This window comes from Sminthopsis crassicaudata, chromosome 2 (genome assembly GCF_048593235.1).
Source record: "Sminthopsis crassicaudata isolate SCR6 chromosome 2, ASM4859323v1, whole genome shotgun sequence".
NCBI classification, from domain to species: Eukaryota; Metazoa; Chordata; class Mammalia; order Dasyuromorphia; family Dasyuridae; genus Sminthopsis; species Sminthopsis crassicaudata.
In genome coordinates, this window is record NC_133618.1 from 23,148,808 (window position 1) to 23,167,386 (window position 18,579).

Genomic DNA, 18,579 nt, shown 5'->3' on the forward strand with positions numbered 1-18,579 from the left:
GGCGTCGAGGGGGTCACCGTCCCCGCGGAGCACGCCGAGAACGCCGTGCAGATCCACAAGGTGGTCACGGGCACCATGGCCCTCATCTTCTCCTTCCTCATCGTGGTGCTGGTCCTGTACGTGTCCTGGAAGTGCTTCCCGGCCAGCCTCAGGCAGCTGCGACAGTGTTTTGTGACACAGCGCAGAAAGCAGAAGCAGAAACAGACTATGCATCAGATGGCTGCCATGTCGGCCCAGGAGTACTATGTGGACTACAAGCCCAACCACATCGAGGGCGCGCTGGTGATCATTAACGAGTACGGCTCCTGTTCCTGTCACCAGCAGCCGGCCCGGGAGTGTGAGGTGTGACGGGGCCCGAGGGGCTGGCAGACCCGTGAGCAACCAAATAACCGTGGGGAGAGAGGAGCCGGGGGGAGGGGTGGCGCTGCCCTGCTTTCTCGCGCAGTTCTGGACTGAACGGGTCAGAGACTCTGGTCTCCAGACTTGAGATTTTAGCTTTATCCGTGTCTTAAAAAACAAACAATCAATCAAGAACACAAACGAGAACCCAGAACCCCCACCCCTCACACCCGACTACCCACATACTCTGCCTCGAACACACACACGCATACACTCACACACATTCACGCACCACACAACCTTCAGGACAGCTTATTTCATATGAGAACTCCTCTCTTTGAAGATTTGTCAATATTCAGGAATCTGAGAGTGTAAAAAAAAAAAAAAAAGGTACCAATCATTGATTTTTTTTTTTTTTTTTTGTAAACTAAAAATGTTTAAAATAAAATAGCATTTACAGTTTTCACAGACTGGTGTACCCTAAATGCATTGATCCCTACGGGCCAGAGGGGCAACAGCTAGACCACTGCTTCCTTGCGATTCTCTGTTGACGTGGGGATGGAACAGCAGAGAAGCCATACTAAATAGAAAGAAATTAAGAAAGGGAAGAGCATTCTAGTGTGATGGTTGATTTCCATCCATAGCAGGATACTTGGGAAGGGAGGGAGTCAGGGAGGGAGGCAAAGGAAGGAGAATAGCAGGGCACTTTAAATATATAAATATATTTTTTTCCCCTGAAAATGCTATGAACTCCCAATCTTTAAAAAAAGGTAGTAGATACTCTTATAAATCTTTAGTCCTGAACAAGTTCTTGGCAAAAAATAAAAGATGCCCAAATAAACCACTTGTAAGGGTCATAGAAAGTAACCTATTAAAAAAAAAAAAATCGGTGTTGTTGATATTTTTAAGCCATGGGAAGGGGAATCTCTCCTCATCTCCACTCACCACACTTGCTTCCATTACTTCTCTGATCCGGATGGTGGAGGGAGAGAAGGAGAAAGAAGAGGGAGAGGGAGATGGTGAGAGGGAGAGGGGAAAAAAAAAAAGAGAGTGGGAGAGAGAGAAAGAGAGCTCTCAGTTCTCTGTGTACTAGCTGGGAGATGCTGAGAAAAGAAAGAGCAGATCCAAATTTTCAGTGGCAAAAGCTCTGTGTGTTTTCAGGAGTGAACTGCTAAAGCTGCAAGTAAGCTTAGAGGGGATAGAGAATAGCACACTTCTAGTTACTATAGAAAACCACTCTCCAATCCTACCTCAGGATGAATGCCTCCAGCAAATTAACTCCTAAGAGAAGAGATTAGGGGCAGACTACACCCCCAAAGCCATCAGTTGGGTGTGAGGGAGATCCCTCATTTCTTCTTGTGTTTGCACATGACTGAGAGGATGATGGACAGAAACTGGAGTGTTTGTTCATCCAAGACATTTCCTTTCTGGCTCTTTTCAGAAGCTTATGATTTCACGAAGTATTTTGGATTTTTTTTTCCCCCTTTGGTAAAACTGGCCAACTGCTTTCTGCACTACCAAATGAGTTCTGCAACTGAGACCTAGGCAGCTGTGTTGGGTAAAAAAACGTCAGGTTTTAGAGATGAAGGGGATTTGTGAATGGGGGAGGGGGAAGATCGGAGTTTGGGGGTGGGGTGGGAAGGGGCTCTTTGAATAGCTGAGCAAATGTATGATGTGAATAAAAATTTCCTGGTGGTAAATTTTCAAACCTGAACCCCCATTCTCCATGTCCAGACCTCTCTCTTTCAAAGGCAGAGCCTCACCAGTGCAGAGGATGCGTCTGTTCTGGGAGAATTCCAAATTGAAGGATGGGAAAAAGGGGGAATGTTATCAGGCATCGAGTCAGAATCAACTTTCTCAGATACAGGGCGGCATCACCAGGAGGTTTGTGGAAATGAGGGGTGAAGGTTCCCTATCTCCTCTCTCTTTTCTTAAGGAGAAATGAATATGCTAACATTTAAAATCATTTCTGAAGAGAATATTTGAAGAGGAGTACCCCAAATTATTTTCTAATGATAAACCAAGGGAGGTTGACTTGGATGTACTCAGAAATATACACATGCATGCAAGCATGTATGAAAAGTCACTCTTCCTTACTTGGGAAAGTTCATCCTGCTTTATTTTAATTAAAACATGACATAATGACTTACAGGATGCAAATGAAATCCATTCAGACATTTAGTAGTCTGAGAAGAACACTGATCTGATTTGAGAGCCTGGAAGGGGAGGGGATTTGGAAAACACTTTTATCTCCAGACATTATCTCTTGGATTAACTGCTCTACACTAATTATGCTTTCCTGTATTCCTTTTTGAAATGCCTGAGACGTTTATAACAAGTGTGTGTGTGTGTGTGTGTGTGTGTGTGTGTGTGTGTGTGTGTGTGTGTGTGTGAGAGAGAGAGAGAGAGAGAGAGAGAGAGAGAGAGAGAGAGAGAGAGAGAGAGAGATAGAGAAAGAGAGAGAGAGAGAGAGAGAGAGAGAGAGAGAGAGAGAGAGATGAGAGACAGAGAGAGAAAGAGAGAGAGAGAGAGAGAGAGACAGAGAGAGAGACAGAGACAGAGAGACAGAGACAGAGAGAGAGAGAGAGAGAGAGATAGAGAGAGAGAGAGACAGAGACAGAGAGAGAGAGAGAGAGAGAGAGGAGGGAGGGATGGAGGGAGGGAGGTCTGTGTGTCTATGGGAGATAGATGGAAGGAGGGGCAGAACTCTCTGTTCTGTGCCTGACATCTGTAATTGAGCAGTGCTAGGATGTTCCCCTCTGGAAAACAGTCCTGTGTCCCAAATCTATGATGACTGAGGGAAGGTGTTTCTAATGCCATGAATACAGAAGCCTGACATAGGAACGCCACATGAGTTCAGACTCAGATGCTGGTTCATGTTGTGGTGTATGAAGATAAGGTCTGTGTGGATTGCCTCTATAGGCTTAGAAGCAAAAAACCTTCCCCAGTTCCAAGGCCTGTCAATCCTTTTGGAAAATAGGGAGATTGAAAACAATTCACTTTGCTTTTAGCTTCTACTACTACCGCTACCCCCAACCCCCTCCCCCAGACCTTTTCATTTGCTATGAGAGGAAAATGAGAGTTATTTTTTTCTTCCTTCTCTTAGATAACATCACATATGTAGAAGACGTTTTAGCACATGGAAATCTGATGAAAGAACATGATACAGAGGGATGTCAAGTCTGTGGGCTTGAGAGACAAGAAATAACCACAGAGAGCTTTAGTAGTACTTAGCATGGGTGTGTCCATGTGTGTAAAGGAGATGACTTTATAAATGCAGTATGTATACTGGATACAGCACATACACTGTTTATAATTCACAATCATTTATGCTATTTTAGTGAAGAAAGTGGAGAAGGGATGCTGTGGGTGCTTTGGGCTGGGAGAGATGTGGCAGTCTGAATGAGGATCTAGGGAGGCTTGAATTTTTTTTTTTCTCAAATTAATAAATCTCCATGGAATTGATTTTGATTCCTCTAGCAAATGACTTGAGCATTTAACGGAGAATTTTTTAAAGACATTGTGCTATTCCACACTGGATGTTTTTCTTCCCTCCAAAGAAGGTGTTAATCTCATTATCTCATGTTCTTTCCTGAAGATGACTTATGACCACGGCACACCAAGCAGTGTGATGGATTAACCCTCCAACACACAGTTCGCTTCCCAATTGATTAATTTCCAGAGATGGTGGTGATGTTTTTCAAATGTTTACAGAAAAGAAAAAAAAAAACTTTCTGATGACAAATGGCAGTCTTGCTCCTCTGCCAGGTACTGTGAGACTCGCAGATGTCATGAAGTGAAACACAGGTGATCTGGTCCTATCCTGGCTCTTGAGAATTTCCCACTAATGACCACAAGCCCTGGAAGGGACTTCAAAAGTGGGCTACAAGTGATCATGCGTCACAGAGAAAGGAATACTCCAGGAAAAAGGCTATCATTGATTTGTTCAAGTTTGTTTTCATTTATTCTCTCTCTCGGGCCCCTCACCAGGATGAGAGAAAAGTATCTTCTCTTGATTCCCAGGAGGGAAGACATGTGGTGTGACTTCACATCAACAACACATTCATGGAGATGTGTAAGTAATTAGAAGGAAAAAAAAGTTGCTAGTTACGCCTCCCAGATTTCAGAACTTGCTGGGAGGCTTGCAAGGCTGTCCCTGGGACTGTGACAGGCTCCTCCCCAGCATTGGATATGGTATAGACTCCCTTCCCTGACCTGTTTAAGGAATGGGGCAATTCTGATGAACCATATTTTCTATTAAAGATAACATTACTGCATACTACACCTTGTCAACGGTTTCCTGAAGAAGCTGGATACTAAAATATTCTGCAAACATCAAGATTTTGTTAAATAAGTTTTGTTTTTCCTTCTTTGAAAATACAAAAGGCACTTGAGGGTGTCAGAGTTCAAGTTACACTAAGAAATATTATTTATCTCTGTAAAAATATGGGAACATTCTGATAATTTTAGAATTCTGGGTAATAGAACAATCTCCAGATAACACAGAAGTCACATTTCCTGGGTTAGAATAAGTATGTGTTGGGACTTTTCTGCAAAGAAAACCTTGTAACAGAGTTTGGTGACCTCTAATACTCTGGTTAGGTGATTAGATGACCTCAAAACTACTGGCTAGATCTAGAAAGATGGAAAGAAACCTTTGGAAAAAGTGACAGCAAGGGACAGAGGAGCATAGTGGAACAGGTTTACTAATTCATAGAGTTTTGGTTTCTTTTCTTTCCCTCCTTCCCTCCTTCCTTCCTTCCTTCCTTCCTTCCTTCCTTCCTTCCTTCCTTCCTTCCTTCCTTCCTTCCTTCCTTCCTTCCATCCTTCCATCCTTCCTTCCTTCCTTCCTTCCTTCCTTCCTTCCTTCCTTCCTTCCATCCTTCCTTCTTTCCTTCTTTCCTTCCCTCTTTCTTTCCTTCCCTCTTTCTTTCCTTCCCTCTTTCTTTCCTTCCTTCCATCCTTCCTTCTTTCCTTCCCTCTTTCCTTCTTTCCTTCTTTCCTTCTTTCCTTCCTTCCTTCCTTCCTTCCTTCCTTCCTTCCTTCCTTCCTTCTTTCCCTCCACCTTTCCTTCCATCTTTCCATCCGTCCTTCTTTCTTTCCTTCTTTCTTTTCATCCTTCCTTCCTTCCTTCCTTCCTTCCTTCCTTCCTTCCTTCCTTCCTTTCATCCTTCCTTCCTTCCTTCCTTATTTTCTTTCTTTTTTTGAGTCAGTATAGCACAATGAAAAAAGGGTTAGGTTTGGGATTCAAGTTCAAGTTCTACTAATAGCTCTGTGAACATGGACAAATCATTTGATTTCTAATGGTCAGATTTTTCATGATCCCATTGTTTCTTCCAATCTAAATTTATGATCACATGACTAGATACTTGTTTGTGGATTTGATTTCATTCTTTCTAAAAAATGAGAAGGGCTGACCTGAGTCAAGGTTCTGAAGGTCACAGGTTCACCTTCAACTAGAATCACCCTTTGATCATATGTTTCTTCCTCCATTGTCTTTTGCTCTCTCCCCATTCAGGATATCAGTATTTTCAATCAACCAGCAAGCATTTACTAAATATCTGTTATTCCAGTATTATAACTGGAACTCACAGAAATATAAATACAAAACACCACCCAGTTTCTATGCTGAAAGAACTTATGACCCACTTCTCTCCCCTGTTATTATTATTTCCTCTACTATTAAAACCTGATTCTACAGTAAAGGTTCTGCAAAACTCATTTACATTCAGGTAACCAAGCAGGTGATTGATTATATTTATTGTGCTCATAGAACCGAAGATTTAGAACTGGAAAGGAACTTAAAAGGTCTTAACTAAGCCCCTCAATTACAAGTATCCTTGAGAAAGGTAAAAGGAGACATTAGCTTCCTTAAGACAAAAATATGCTTTAGTAAGGCTGAAATTTCAAGCAACAGTGAGCCAGAAGAAAGAATCATTTTATGGACCAATAGATAATTTCCTAGTATCCTTGAAGTCACATCACATAGGCAAAGATGTCGACTCTTGAAGTCCAATGGGGCAATGAGTTCTGCGTTTGAATTTGTTTTTGTTTGTTTTTTGTTTTATTTTTTTCTTCGAGGGAAAAAGCATGTCTACTTGTGAGTTTTTCATAACCTTTGACTATGATCTATAGGGCTACCTGCCAGAGAGCCAGGAATCAAAATCCTTACTCATGGCAACACCCACCACTTAATAACAAGATCCAGAAGGGTCCTTTGGACATATGGTATTGCTGGGGTCCATTGATGGTTAGTCCAAAGGAAAGGACTGAATAATGTATATGCCAAAGTTTGTTAGTTTGGAATAATAGAAATTCCCTAGGGGTTGGTATTTGCAATTAAGACCTTCATCATACACCATCATACTAGGTACACAGAAGGCAATCAAGAAAGGAAGTTAATGTAGCAGGGAATTCTAAAACTCTGGATACTTTTTTATTCTCTCTTTCTCACTCCTCTCTTTCTCTTTCTAGAAGTAGCTGGAGTCAGGAATACTGAAGTCAAAGTTAGACTCAGATACTTACTAGCTGAGTGACTCTAGACAAGTCACCCCATTTCTATCAGCTTCCATTTCCTCAACAGCAGAATGGAGGTAATTAATAGCTACCTTCCAGGGTTGTTATAAGGATTAACTGATATAATGTTTGTAAAGTGTTGAGTTAGCACAGAGCCTGATACCTAGTAGGTACTTAACAAATTGCTCCTTTTTATGTTTTCCCCAATGGCTGAAAAAAATTAGTATCAGATGCTTTCCAACATTTAAACATTTTAGAGGTCATTGAGTTCAAATATATGAAATTTGGAATCCCCATGTTTTTGCTTCCAAAAGAGTCCATCAGTGACATATTACTGGTGCTGCTTTAGTTGTTCATAATGACTGAATTCCTCTATCATTCCTCTAAGTGGTAAAGAAGGGAGAATTGGCCAAATGAACACTTCATCAGTGCTAACAATATGTCATTGATGATGCTTTACAAACATTATGTACATTAAGTGCCTAGAATATATACTGGATATACAAAGAAAAAGTAAAAACAGTTCTCTATTCTCAAGATATATAAATAAAATAATAATAAAATGGGAATAAAACCTACCTAATGTCAAGGGGACTAGACTGGATGGTCTCTTAAGATCCACTTCAGCTGTAAGAACTATGGTTATATCTATTTACCTTCCTCATACTAGGAAAGGGAGAGTCCAGAGTAAAAGCTCTCCACTTGGGAAAAGCAACCTACAAGCAGCAAAAAGTTCTCAAAAGCATGTGGCAAAACCTCAATGAACTGGAAACCAACTAACAAGGGTTTTTAACTGATTTCTTGTCATTTTTTTTCTTCTTTAGCCATTCTGCTGTTAGGAGAAAGTGGAAAAGAATAAGAAAATACCTCCATGGAAAAGTCAAAGTTTCCCATGCATTTCTTAGAAAGAAAGAAGTGCTTTTCATGAATTCAGCATGACACATTTCTCCTCTACTCAAATGACAAATTGAATAAAAGTTTGCCAAGAGACTTTCTGGAGTTTGTAAAGCTTCGAGCCAATCACTTCCATCTTTATTTCCAGTCCTGGATTAGGAGAAATGATACTCAGAATGATGATACTAGGTCCAGCAAGATCTTCGATGACCCATGCTCCCCAATGTAAATCTATTGGTACAGAGAAAGTGGCCTTGGAAATTAATATAGCAGAGTGATGATGGTGGAATCAGAACTGCTTTTTCCTATGACTATTTTGATTAATCATATGATTAATTACTCTGTTGCCTCATCTATAAAATGGTGAAGGGAATGTTGAACTAGGTGATTTATCCCTGATGTTCTTTCAAAATTTGTGATTCTATTTTTAATTTTTTTTTCAAATGAACATTTAAGCTTTTAATGAATCTGAAAATTAAATTCGCTAGAACCTTTTCCTCTAACCTTTCTGTTACCCCTGACCATTCTGATTACCTCAATTTTGGCAAAAAAAAAATTGAATGAGGGGGAAAACAGATGAAATTTCAAAGGTATGAGGGCTATAGAGAGGAAGGAATAGGACCTAAATGTAAACTGAGTCAATTAAAAGAACAAGGAACACTTGTAAATTCAGGCTTGAAAGGGTGTGGAAGAATGGTCTCTAAAATGTATCAAAAGAGATGGAAAGGATATAAGGGTTTTCCAAGAGGCTACCCATATATTCATACTAGAGATGTGAAGATTTGTTTATCAGGTAATCCAAAATGAAAGAATACATAGAGGAAAATGTTGGAACGGAAGGACTGTTGCATTGTGGCAAACTCAAGTTTTGAACCCCCAGCCCAATACTGCAAGGGAAGGAGCACCTAGGATATCGATTATATCTCTTCCCCCTTCCTTTAAATATTTTTTTCCTTTTGCTTCAAACTCTTAAATACCCATTCTATGTATTCTACATGGTGAAATCATGCCATTTCTCTTACTTCCTTTTTTCCTGACCACGATTTCTTGATTCTGACATAACAGGATGGCATTCTGATTCTTTCATATACAAAGAAAGTCCTCTTTGCCACTTTGTTTGGGAACCAAGTAATCCATATTCTTATAACATCCCTTTGCTTTCTTCAGATCGATTTTGTGGTTTCAAGGATTATAGCATAGCAAACTTGGCTAAGGAATTCATTCAATCCATAAGTCAGGCTGTGGGTTTTTCAAATTGCCTACTAGATCCAAATGATGGGGACTGGACAGTCAGTTTTAATTGAGGAGGTCAAAATCTGGCTGCCCTGGAACATTAGCAAAATGATGTAGAGCTGTGAGGTCCTTCACTTTCCTTTCCTGGTCCATCTATCAGTAAAACACAGCCTTTCCTGGGGACAAAAGAGGAAGATCTCCCTTAGCTCTAGGCCTCTATCTTTTCACTCAGACCAATAGAGCTTTTTGGCTTACAATACCCAATCATGTCCTTCTTAAAAGAATTCCAAACTGAAAATAATCTAATAATAATTATAATAAATTATAATATAATTTTCCTTACTACCATTTTCTTTGAGGGCCTTGATTACCTATGACAAAGGATTCCTTTATAATAACATAAAATAATATAGGGTGAATGATAGATATTCAGGGGCAAAGACTAACTAAAGTTAACATCTTCCCTTTTATGTACATAGACACTTAATCGTGGAGTCTCGGTGTAGGAAAAGACTTCACAAGTCATGACATCTGACCCCATTTCTGAGTAATAATTGCCCCCTGCTAAATCCCCAGTGAGTGTTCATTCCTTTATATAAAAACACTGTTCATGCTGATCCTGGTACGGTTTTGTGTATGAGTTGATATTGTATTGTTTGGTTTTGGACAAGAGCCACAGCTTCTGTGATTTAAGGAATTCCTAGTGAGGAAACTCCCCTTCCCAATACATCCTCCAGCCTTGGTCTCTGCAATTTATAAACTCAGAGTTACATAAATCACACAAAGATTCATCGACATGCCCGGAATTTGACAGGGTTAGTTTCATGCCGTGAACCAGCTCCTCCTGACTTGGTAGCCAGCTCCTTATTCATTGTCTCATAGTGACTTGGACTGGATGCTTCCTTGCCTTTGACATTGGAATTTTCAGTGAATATTAAAGTATACGCATGATGCAGCTCAACTTGTTTCCAACTTGCCAGACATGGACCCCAATCCCACTCACTTAAACTCCTTTATACTTGTCAATCATAAGTAGGACTATAGATTCAAGAGCTGGAAGGTGATGTGCAAGTATTTAGTTCACCTCCTTCATCTTATAAATTAGGAAACTGAGGCTAAGAATCTGAAGTGACCTGCTCAAATCATCCAGGTAGGAAGTATGAGGGGGAGATTTGAACTCAGCTTTCCTATCTCCAAAACTAATCCTCTTTATATTGATTCTATTAGTACTGGTAATTCAGAACCATTCCAGTCAGGTAGTTACATCTGTCTAGGCTCTTAATCAGGCAAGCAGATACTATAGTGTTATCCCTTGGGGTCAAATATGGCCTCAGATACTTACTAGCTGTGTGACCCAGTCAGTTAACTTTTTGCCTCAGTTTCCTCATTTGTAAAATGAACTGGAGAAGGAAATCACAATCGCCTCTAGCATCTTTCTTAAGAAAACTATAAATGGAGTCACAAAGAACACTGAAATAATTCAACAACCACAAGCTAATAGTCACAACCCTTAAAATATAAAATGGCTTCATCAGACTTGTCCTAGGTCTCTTATCTCACTATGACTCTAGGGTTTCATGCCCAGGAAGTGCCAGAGTCCTGAGCTGCCTTCCTCTTCATCCCTCCCAAACTCCCTGAAGAATCAGGCTCAAAGGGTCAACTCTGAGAGTTCCCCACCCACAAGGATTCATGCTCACTACCTATGAACCCTGCATATCTGGACCCAGAGGTAATCCCAGCTTAAATGGATATAGTAGCCAGTCCACAGTCCTATTCTCAACTCAGCCCTACTGGCCCACATTTATGCATTGCTTAAGTTTGGTAAAGCATTGTGCAAATATTATCTGATTTTATCTTCTCAACAATCCTGGGAAGGAAGTAGCAATTATTATGATTCTCCACATTTAACAGATGATAAAGCTGATACTGAGAGAGATTAGGCAAATTGAGCAGGACCATATATCTGATTATCTGAGATAGAATTTCAATCAAGTCTTCCTGACTCCAATCTGTCATTCTATCTTCTGTATGACCTAGTCCCCAACTCGTAGTATCTAGAAGTTATCACTAATTCAGGCTCTTCAACTTTTTGCACCCCGATGTGTCTTTAATCCTTCACCAAGCACCCTGAGTTAGTGTCCAGACCATCGGTGATATACAACTCATCACTCATCCTGGCAGAGGCGAGAGATAGAAAGGAATAGAGAAATCCTGAGTAGAGAAAACAACTGTGAATCCTTTTTGGTTCTTCCAGCCCCTCAGCTTTTATGCTCTCCTGCTGAAATTTCATGTACTGGAATGGGAAAATGATTGAGATATTTGTGGGCACAATTTCTGGGTTTTAGTTTCATCTTTGTTAGGAAACTCCATTTGTAATAAGAGTCGGGTCAGTTCCTTCCACCTGGATATCTGTTATCTCACTCATAAAGATGAAAATTGAACTAGATGGTCTCTATGTTCCTCCGGATTCCAAGAATTTCTGACTCTATTGGTCCCTCAAATCACATCACGTAGGAGACAGTCTAATTTACCCATGTTGTAAGGCCAGCCCTTCGAAAAGGTCAGTGCGCTCAGGGTAAAACCAAGGGGGAGCCTGATTCTTGAAGCTGACACAGACACCAGAAGTGCTGAAATGAATGTGCATCTCTAATCTCATGTCTCCAACACCTGTCTGGCATTCTGATCTGGTGAAGGATTTGCCACTCACAGCCAAATCTGCCTCTTCCATTAAGCCCGCAGGGAACAGCCTCAGTTAAGCACAAGAATACAAGAGAAGGAAAGGAGTGTCCAGGAGTGGGACTGGAAAAGCCAGCATACAAGCTGCTAATGAATCAGGGCAGCAGCCAACTGTCCATTAGCTAGATAGACCCACTGCAGGATATTGACAGAGAGTACCTTCCTTGTCTCCCTCCAGTTTACCAAAAGTATCTGTGACCAAATCTAAGCCTCCCTTGAAACATCAGCTGTTTTTTTAATTTCCTAAGATAATGCTCCTTTATTTTTTTTTTTGGTGGGGGGGAAAGGGATTGGACTTTTTTCTTGCTTTTTCTGCTTAAACCATTTATTCTAGTTCAGATTCTCTGATATTGATTCTCCCTTATATACAATTTCTAGGACCATGTAAAGAAACATTTAAAAAAAAATGCCGAGGGAAGAAGGGAAGAAACCATTGTAATTGAAATGCAGCTAAAGGTAACATACAGCTATGCCATTTATTTTAACTTCACATAGTCACATTTTAGGAGGAAGGAAAAAAAAGTGAAGAAATAATTGCAATAAATTTACCCTGAAATGCTACTGACCAAAATGGACAAATGCACAGCCAGTAATTAGATCTCGAGGTCTTCCACAAGAGCTGGATGGATAACTACTTGTCAGGTGTAATATAGATGGGGTTTTCACTTAGCTATAATTTGGATGAGATTTTATTTGAGGTCTTTTTAACCCCTAGGATCACCTTTGTAAAAACTAGACATGGAAAATACCTATCCAAGGTATTTTATAAAGATATTAAGGTATTTTATAGTTGTCCAAGAACTATAAAATGGGCTGAGAAGATGGTGTCGGCTGATCCCAGAGATCTCCCTTGTCAATATCCATGGGATATAAGTAAACTTCAGGACAGGGACTGTTTCATTAACAATAAGCACACAGTAGGTATATCCTGACACATAGTAAGCACTCACTCAATGTTACCTGAGTTTTTTTTTTTTTTTTCCTTTCATTTGCACAGAGCTTGTTTCTTATTTACTGCCAGTCCCTTGAATTTTTTTCTCTAAGTTTTGGTGACTTCATCCTTCTCCTTCCTTGTGCTAGTCTGACTGGACAGTTCATAAAAGGATAGCCTGATTCATAGACACCCTCCCCTTGACCTTGCCTGCTTATGACTGTCTCACTAGTGACCTGGTCTCCTTCTTTGTCTTGGATCACCAGCTCAGCTAAAAGGGCTTGACTTTTTATTGAGAGATACTGTTGTCCTCTAGCTCAAGGTGTCTCCCACTTTCTTCCATCATATTACCCCAATTAACTCGTTGAATCCTGAACTTGTTCAGGATACAATGAGGGCTTGCAGCAGGCACAGGCAGGGGTAAAGCCTTAGGTAGTATGCTGTAGTGGCTACAGATGTAATATCCCTCTCATCTAATTGTGACATCTTTAAGATTTTTTCCAGTTGAAATTCATGATCTTGTAAAGTTAACGTTAAATTTAATTATATCCTACAAATATAAAGTATCTCCAAAGTACTTGAAATTAAAAAAAAAAAAAAACTGAAAAGAAATGTCTCAAGGGGCTTATAATCTATTATAGGAAATGTGTGTGTATTTATGTTTGTGTGTGTGTGTGTGTGTGTGTGAGAAAACCAATACATAAATAAACAAGATACTAGGTAGACTGTTGGGAAATCCAAGAAGAAGGCATAGAAAAGAGATATGAGAAAATTTGGAGGAAGAAAGGCTTAACGAAGGGGACAATTGTTAGGCCTTGAAAAATAAGGAAATTCAATAGGTGGAGATCAGAAGGAGGATATGTGCTCCTTAGGTAACACAAAGCTACAAGTATATACAGAGGATTAAAGTAATTCAGGAACCTGGACCTTCCTATTTACTAAGAACAAAATACATGGTGCTTAAAGGAAGTGCCTATAAAATATGGAAATATATATTTCAACCACATTGTGGAACACAATAAGTACCAATTTAAGATTTTTTTTCCCCTATAGGTAATAGGGAGCCAATGATGGTTTTTGAGCAACGGAATGTTGTCTTCAGACTTGTTGAATTCCAACAGGAAGGAAATTACTGGATCTCTTTCCTCCATTTAAATTCAGTTTAATTTTATAAGCCCAGTCAGTAAATTTAGTTTAATGGATATGAAGCTGTAAAGGGATAAGATCATTCTTGGCTCTTAAAGAAATAGATGCAAAGCAGCTTATGGGCACTGGCTACCAGTGAGAACTAGATGCTGGTAGAAATTAAGAGAAGACCTTGTTGTGAGGAATGGGAAGGGGGAGAGGAGGAAGACATAGAACTGGGCTATGTGAATAATTAAGATATACTTTCCTTCTTTCAGGCTAGGGTAGGATCTCCTGTGATACCAAGTACTCATTCCCTGCTTTATCTGCTTTCTGCCATGCTTCGACTGCTATGCTCCAGGAGCCTGGATGAGCACTGATTCGCCCGAAACACAAATCCACCAGCACCAGGCCATTATCATCAACATTCAAGGCTGACTGACAGCTGGAGGCAGACAGTGGGGAAGAAATGCCCCGAACATGGTGCTGATGACGTGGCCAAAAATCATTGCCACTAGTGAGCTCTCGGGGATCTGAACCCAATTCCTAAAGGTGAGCTCGTGTACATGCTTTCCTATTGTCGCCCAGATCCATCTGCCATGCTCTTCTGTAATACTTGGATATTAAATCATACTGGCCCTCGAGACACTCAGCATCTATCTTCAGTGGTAACAGCTTTTGCTCTGTGTTTATTTAAAGATATTCTGTCTGCTGCCTGTTAACAAAGAGCTTTGGGTGGATGCAGGAATGAAGGAGATGAGAAAAGTTTCAGGTCTCTCATTCTCCTACCCAGGCAAGAATATATGTGGCACTCCCAGGTCAAGAAGTTGGGACCAGAGATAATCTTCCCTCCTTCCCACCTGTCTTCTATCCTTTACTCATGCAGAGGGATTCATCAGTCTTCCTTCCTCCTCCTATGCTCACCATTCCAGATAAATGGTCATCAGCATCTATTGGAAACCTCTCATCACTATTATAAATGAGTATTTTATCATCAATACAGATAAATTAAAGGTGGATTTTGGACAATCAAAAGAGACATGAAGATCAAAAGGTCCCCATAAGGTGAGAAGGGGAAGGGCAGGAAGAGAAGGGAAGAGAAAGAGAAGAAAAGGACAAGAATTCTGAAGGGAAGGGGGAAGAAGAAAGGGAAAAAAAGTGAAGGGAAAAGGGAAGGGAAGGAAAAGAAGGGGAAGAGGAAGAAAAAGGGAAGGAAAGTGAAGGGAAAGGAGAAGGGAAGGGAAGAAAAAGAAGGGGAAAGAGATAAGAAGGAGGAAAGAGGAAGGGAAGGAAAGTGAAGGGAAAGGGAAGGAAAGGAAAAGAAAGGGAAAGGGAAGAGAAGGAAGAAAGAGGAAGGGAAGGAAAGGGAAGGAAAAGGGGAATGGAAGGGAAGGATAAAAAAAAAGAAAGGAAGAGAAGAGAAGGGAAACCTTCAAAGATAAACTGATGTTGTGTTTCAAGAATACAGTCAACATTTGATTGAGATCTACTGATTTACAAAGGGAAGATCAGAAGGAGAGAAATAGATTCAAGTTTATCTTGAATTTTCCCCTTCACTTCAGGTCTTTTGTACAGGGAGAAAACTATAATATTGTGTTACTATATTCATTTCCCTTGCACTTCTTTACCCTGTTCCAAGGGTGGTGCATGCAAAACTTATTACAGGGTGTAATTATACAGTAAGGTGACTAACTGTTTTGTTTTTTTGTTTATATTTGTTTGTATTTTTTTAGAAGCAAACATAATTCCATTCAGAAAAATGGTATCCTCTTCTAAGGAGTCACTTTTATTTCCCCATTGCCTTTACTCAAAGCATTTTGGGAAATCATCTTTTAGAAGTGCTTGTGGATTCCATGTCTCATCTGTTTCAACATCAGTGGCAAATCTTTACCATTTGAAGGTAAATGTGATTTTTTGGAAACTGCCCAGAGTTATTTACAATCAGGCTCATTAAGAAGGCAGATGACAACCTGAGCAGTTACAGTTTGGGACAAAAAATGAGGTAAGATTGTCCTGAGGAGGCACGATAAAATAGCATAAAGTGATGAATTTAAAATTAGTGGTGACCTTGGACAAGTAACTTTCCTCTCTGAGCCTCAGGTTCCTCATCTGGAAAATAAGGGGCATAAGCACACAAAATCTAAGCTTTCTTCATTCTACAGACCTGTGATCCTCCTTTCTTTTAGATCAGACCTAAGATTTATTATTGTAGAAAAGTCCAAGGAGGAGATTTCTTCATTAAAATATTTTAACAACTGCTTTCCAGTTTATAGTCTTAGAGAGTTCTAATATCTTGTTCAACACCTCCTGGAAGGCTGGCTAAATAATGTCTTTCTAGATTCATTACAATTGACTTTTGCCTCATGCTCTAGACAAACTACCATACTCTATTTCCTAAACGTAATATTTCTTCTGCAGACGCTATGAAGAAATGGTGCCCTCCATCCCGAGGCTCTCTGGACTCCTCTTAAACTCACAGAGGCCCTGGATTCCTTCAAAAATCAGATCAAATATCACCTCCTCTAGGGAGTCTTTTTCTCTTTCTCCCCCCCTCCACCATTAAATCCTCTCTTCAACATCACTATGCCGATTTTGCATATAGACTATAATTATTTATCTGTGTACATGCTGTATCTTCCAAATAGAATACAATCTTCTTGAGGTCAGGGACTGCCTCACTTCTGTGTTGGTATTCCCAAAACACAGCACAGTGCCTGGGAAAACACAGCACAGTGGCTGATTGGTTGCAGAATGGTAAGCCTCAATCATATAGTCATGTTGTCAATTCTTATCAACAGCAGAATTTCCAATTCCATCTCTTTCCCCTTAAGGTCCCTTTGTTGAAGTCAGTTCCTAATAGACTTCTTCATATTTTAATAAAATTTAATGGAGGCGCAAACTGTAAATCCTCTTTAAAAAGCTCACTCCTAAGTCTAAGTGTTGCCTTCTTATGATTCCAGAAACTTATTTCTACTCATTGTCACTGCTGTAAAGTATAAAGTTCCCTTCCTGGGGAATGGCATGATGCATGGAGAGCTAGTGCCAGGAACACAGTCATGCTCCCTGTTCTTTCAACTCCAGACAAAGCCCCACAAGGGACTAGACATCTCTGCAACATTCAGTCACGCCATGGTGAGCCCTAATAGCTTGTCCAGAGCTGCTGAGAGCCAATAAGACTGTTGTAAATGTAGTCACGAAATAGGGAGAGCTTTTTGATTTTATTTTTTTAACATAGCTTAGCTTGATGAAACAAGCAAACAAAAAAAAATGTTTCTGTCTCTCTGTGTGTCTCTCTGTCTCCCTGTCTCCTTCCTTCTCTCCCTCCCTTCCTCCCTCCCCTCCCTTTCTTTCTCCCTCCCTGCCCACTGTCTCTGTTTCCTTCCTTCTTTCCCTCTCTCCCTCTTTCTTCTCTCTCTCTCTATAGATAGATAGATAGATAGATAGATAGATAGATAGATAGATATAGATAGATATATCTATATATAGAGAAATAAGACATATATATATATATATGTCTTATCTGTCTCTCTCTGCCTCTTTCTGTCTCTCCTTGTGTCTCTGTCTCTCTCTATCCCCTTTCCTCGCTTTCTCTCTCTGTCTCTATCTGTCTCACCCTGTCTCTGTCTTTCTGTCTCTCTGTCTCTCCTTGTGTCTCTCTCTGTCTCGCTATCTCCTCCCTCCCTCTCTCTCTGTCTCACCCTCTGATTTTGTCTCTCTGTGTCTCTTTGTCTATCTCCATCTCCTTCCTTCTCTCCCTCTCTTCCTCCCTGTCCATTCTGCTTCTGTGTCTCTCTGTTTTTCCATCTCTCTCTGTCTGCCTCTGTCTCTCTATCTATCTAGATATACCTATATCTCTTATCTGTCTCTGTCTCTCTCTGTCTCTTTCTATCTCTGTTTTTCTGTCTGACTCTCCTCGTGTGTGTGTCTCTCTCTCTGTCTCTCTCTATCCCCCTCCCTCGCTTTCTCTCTCTGTCTCTGTCTATCTCATCCTGTCTCTGTCTGTCTATCTCTCTCTGTCTCCCTTCCTCCCTCCTTCCCTCTCTCTGGTGTGGCGCATCCCCTGCCACTCTTCCCTTCTCTTCCCAGTCCAAGCACTCCCCCCTCCGAGCACGCGGCATAACAACACCCCTTCCAAAGGCCCATCTGGAGGCGGAGCCCGGCAGCCCCCGCGGCGGCATCGCGGGGCTGGGGGATGCTCTCCAACTCCCCTCCTTTAGCCAGTGCGGGCTCTCAGGCCCGGCTCGCCCGGCGGTCTCCGCAGCTCCCGTCCGCAAGCCCAGAGCGCAGGGAGCTTTGTCCCGAGTCATCGCTGAGCCCGCTCGCTCTGTCGCTCAGTGCTCTCCCTGACAGAGACCCAGAAAGAGACCCAGAGGGGAATATTAAAGAAGGTTAGTAAAGGGAAATAAAGTATCCGGGGAGTTTTTCCCGCCCAACTCAGCTCGCGAGCTCCCAAAGTTGATTTTAATAGAAAAACTGCTTCTCTGCTCCGGGACGCGTTTTCTAACAGCTCGCGTACATTCGGGACAAGGACGCGGCGGGAGCTTTTCAGTGTCTCTGCCAAGGAGGACCCGGGATATCAAGTGCCCGTCTTCTTAGTATGCAAATGACACATGTATTTCCCATTGCCCCACGCTCTCGCTGAGCCTCGGGAACCCCCCGGGACTAGACAACGCAGCTTGAAGTTCTCCTAGGAAGGATCTTAACAAAGGGTTCTGGGATTCATTTAAAGGCATTAGGAGGTAATTAATCAAATAATGGTCCCATTGCCTCTAGCCAGTGTATCACATTTCTACTGGAGGCTAAAC

General features: G+C 41.1%; 2 protein-coding genes across 2 annotated transcripts in view; one reads left to right on the forward strand and one right to left on the reverse strand.

Annotated features, from left to right (window-relative positions):
• The window catches only part of LRRTM1 (leucine rich repeat transmembrane neuronal 1), a 3,262-nt gene extending 1,337 nt beyond the window's left edge, over positions 1 to 1,925 (forward strand). The window contains 1 exon segment of the mRNA XM_074285479.1: positions 1 to 1,925. This exon segment is cut by the window's left edge and continues 879 nt beyond it. Within this exon segment, the coding sequence (XP_074141580.1) occupies positions 1 to 348 (348 nt within the window). The 3' untranslated portion in view covers positions 349 to 1,925.
• Positions 1 to 18,579, reverse strand: part of CTNNA2 (catenin alpha 2) — a 1,514,496-nt gene that overhangs the window by 507,408 nt on the left and 988,509 nt on the right.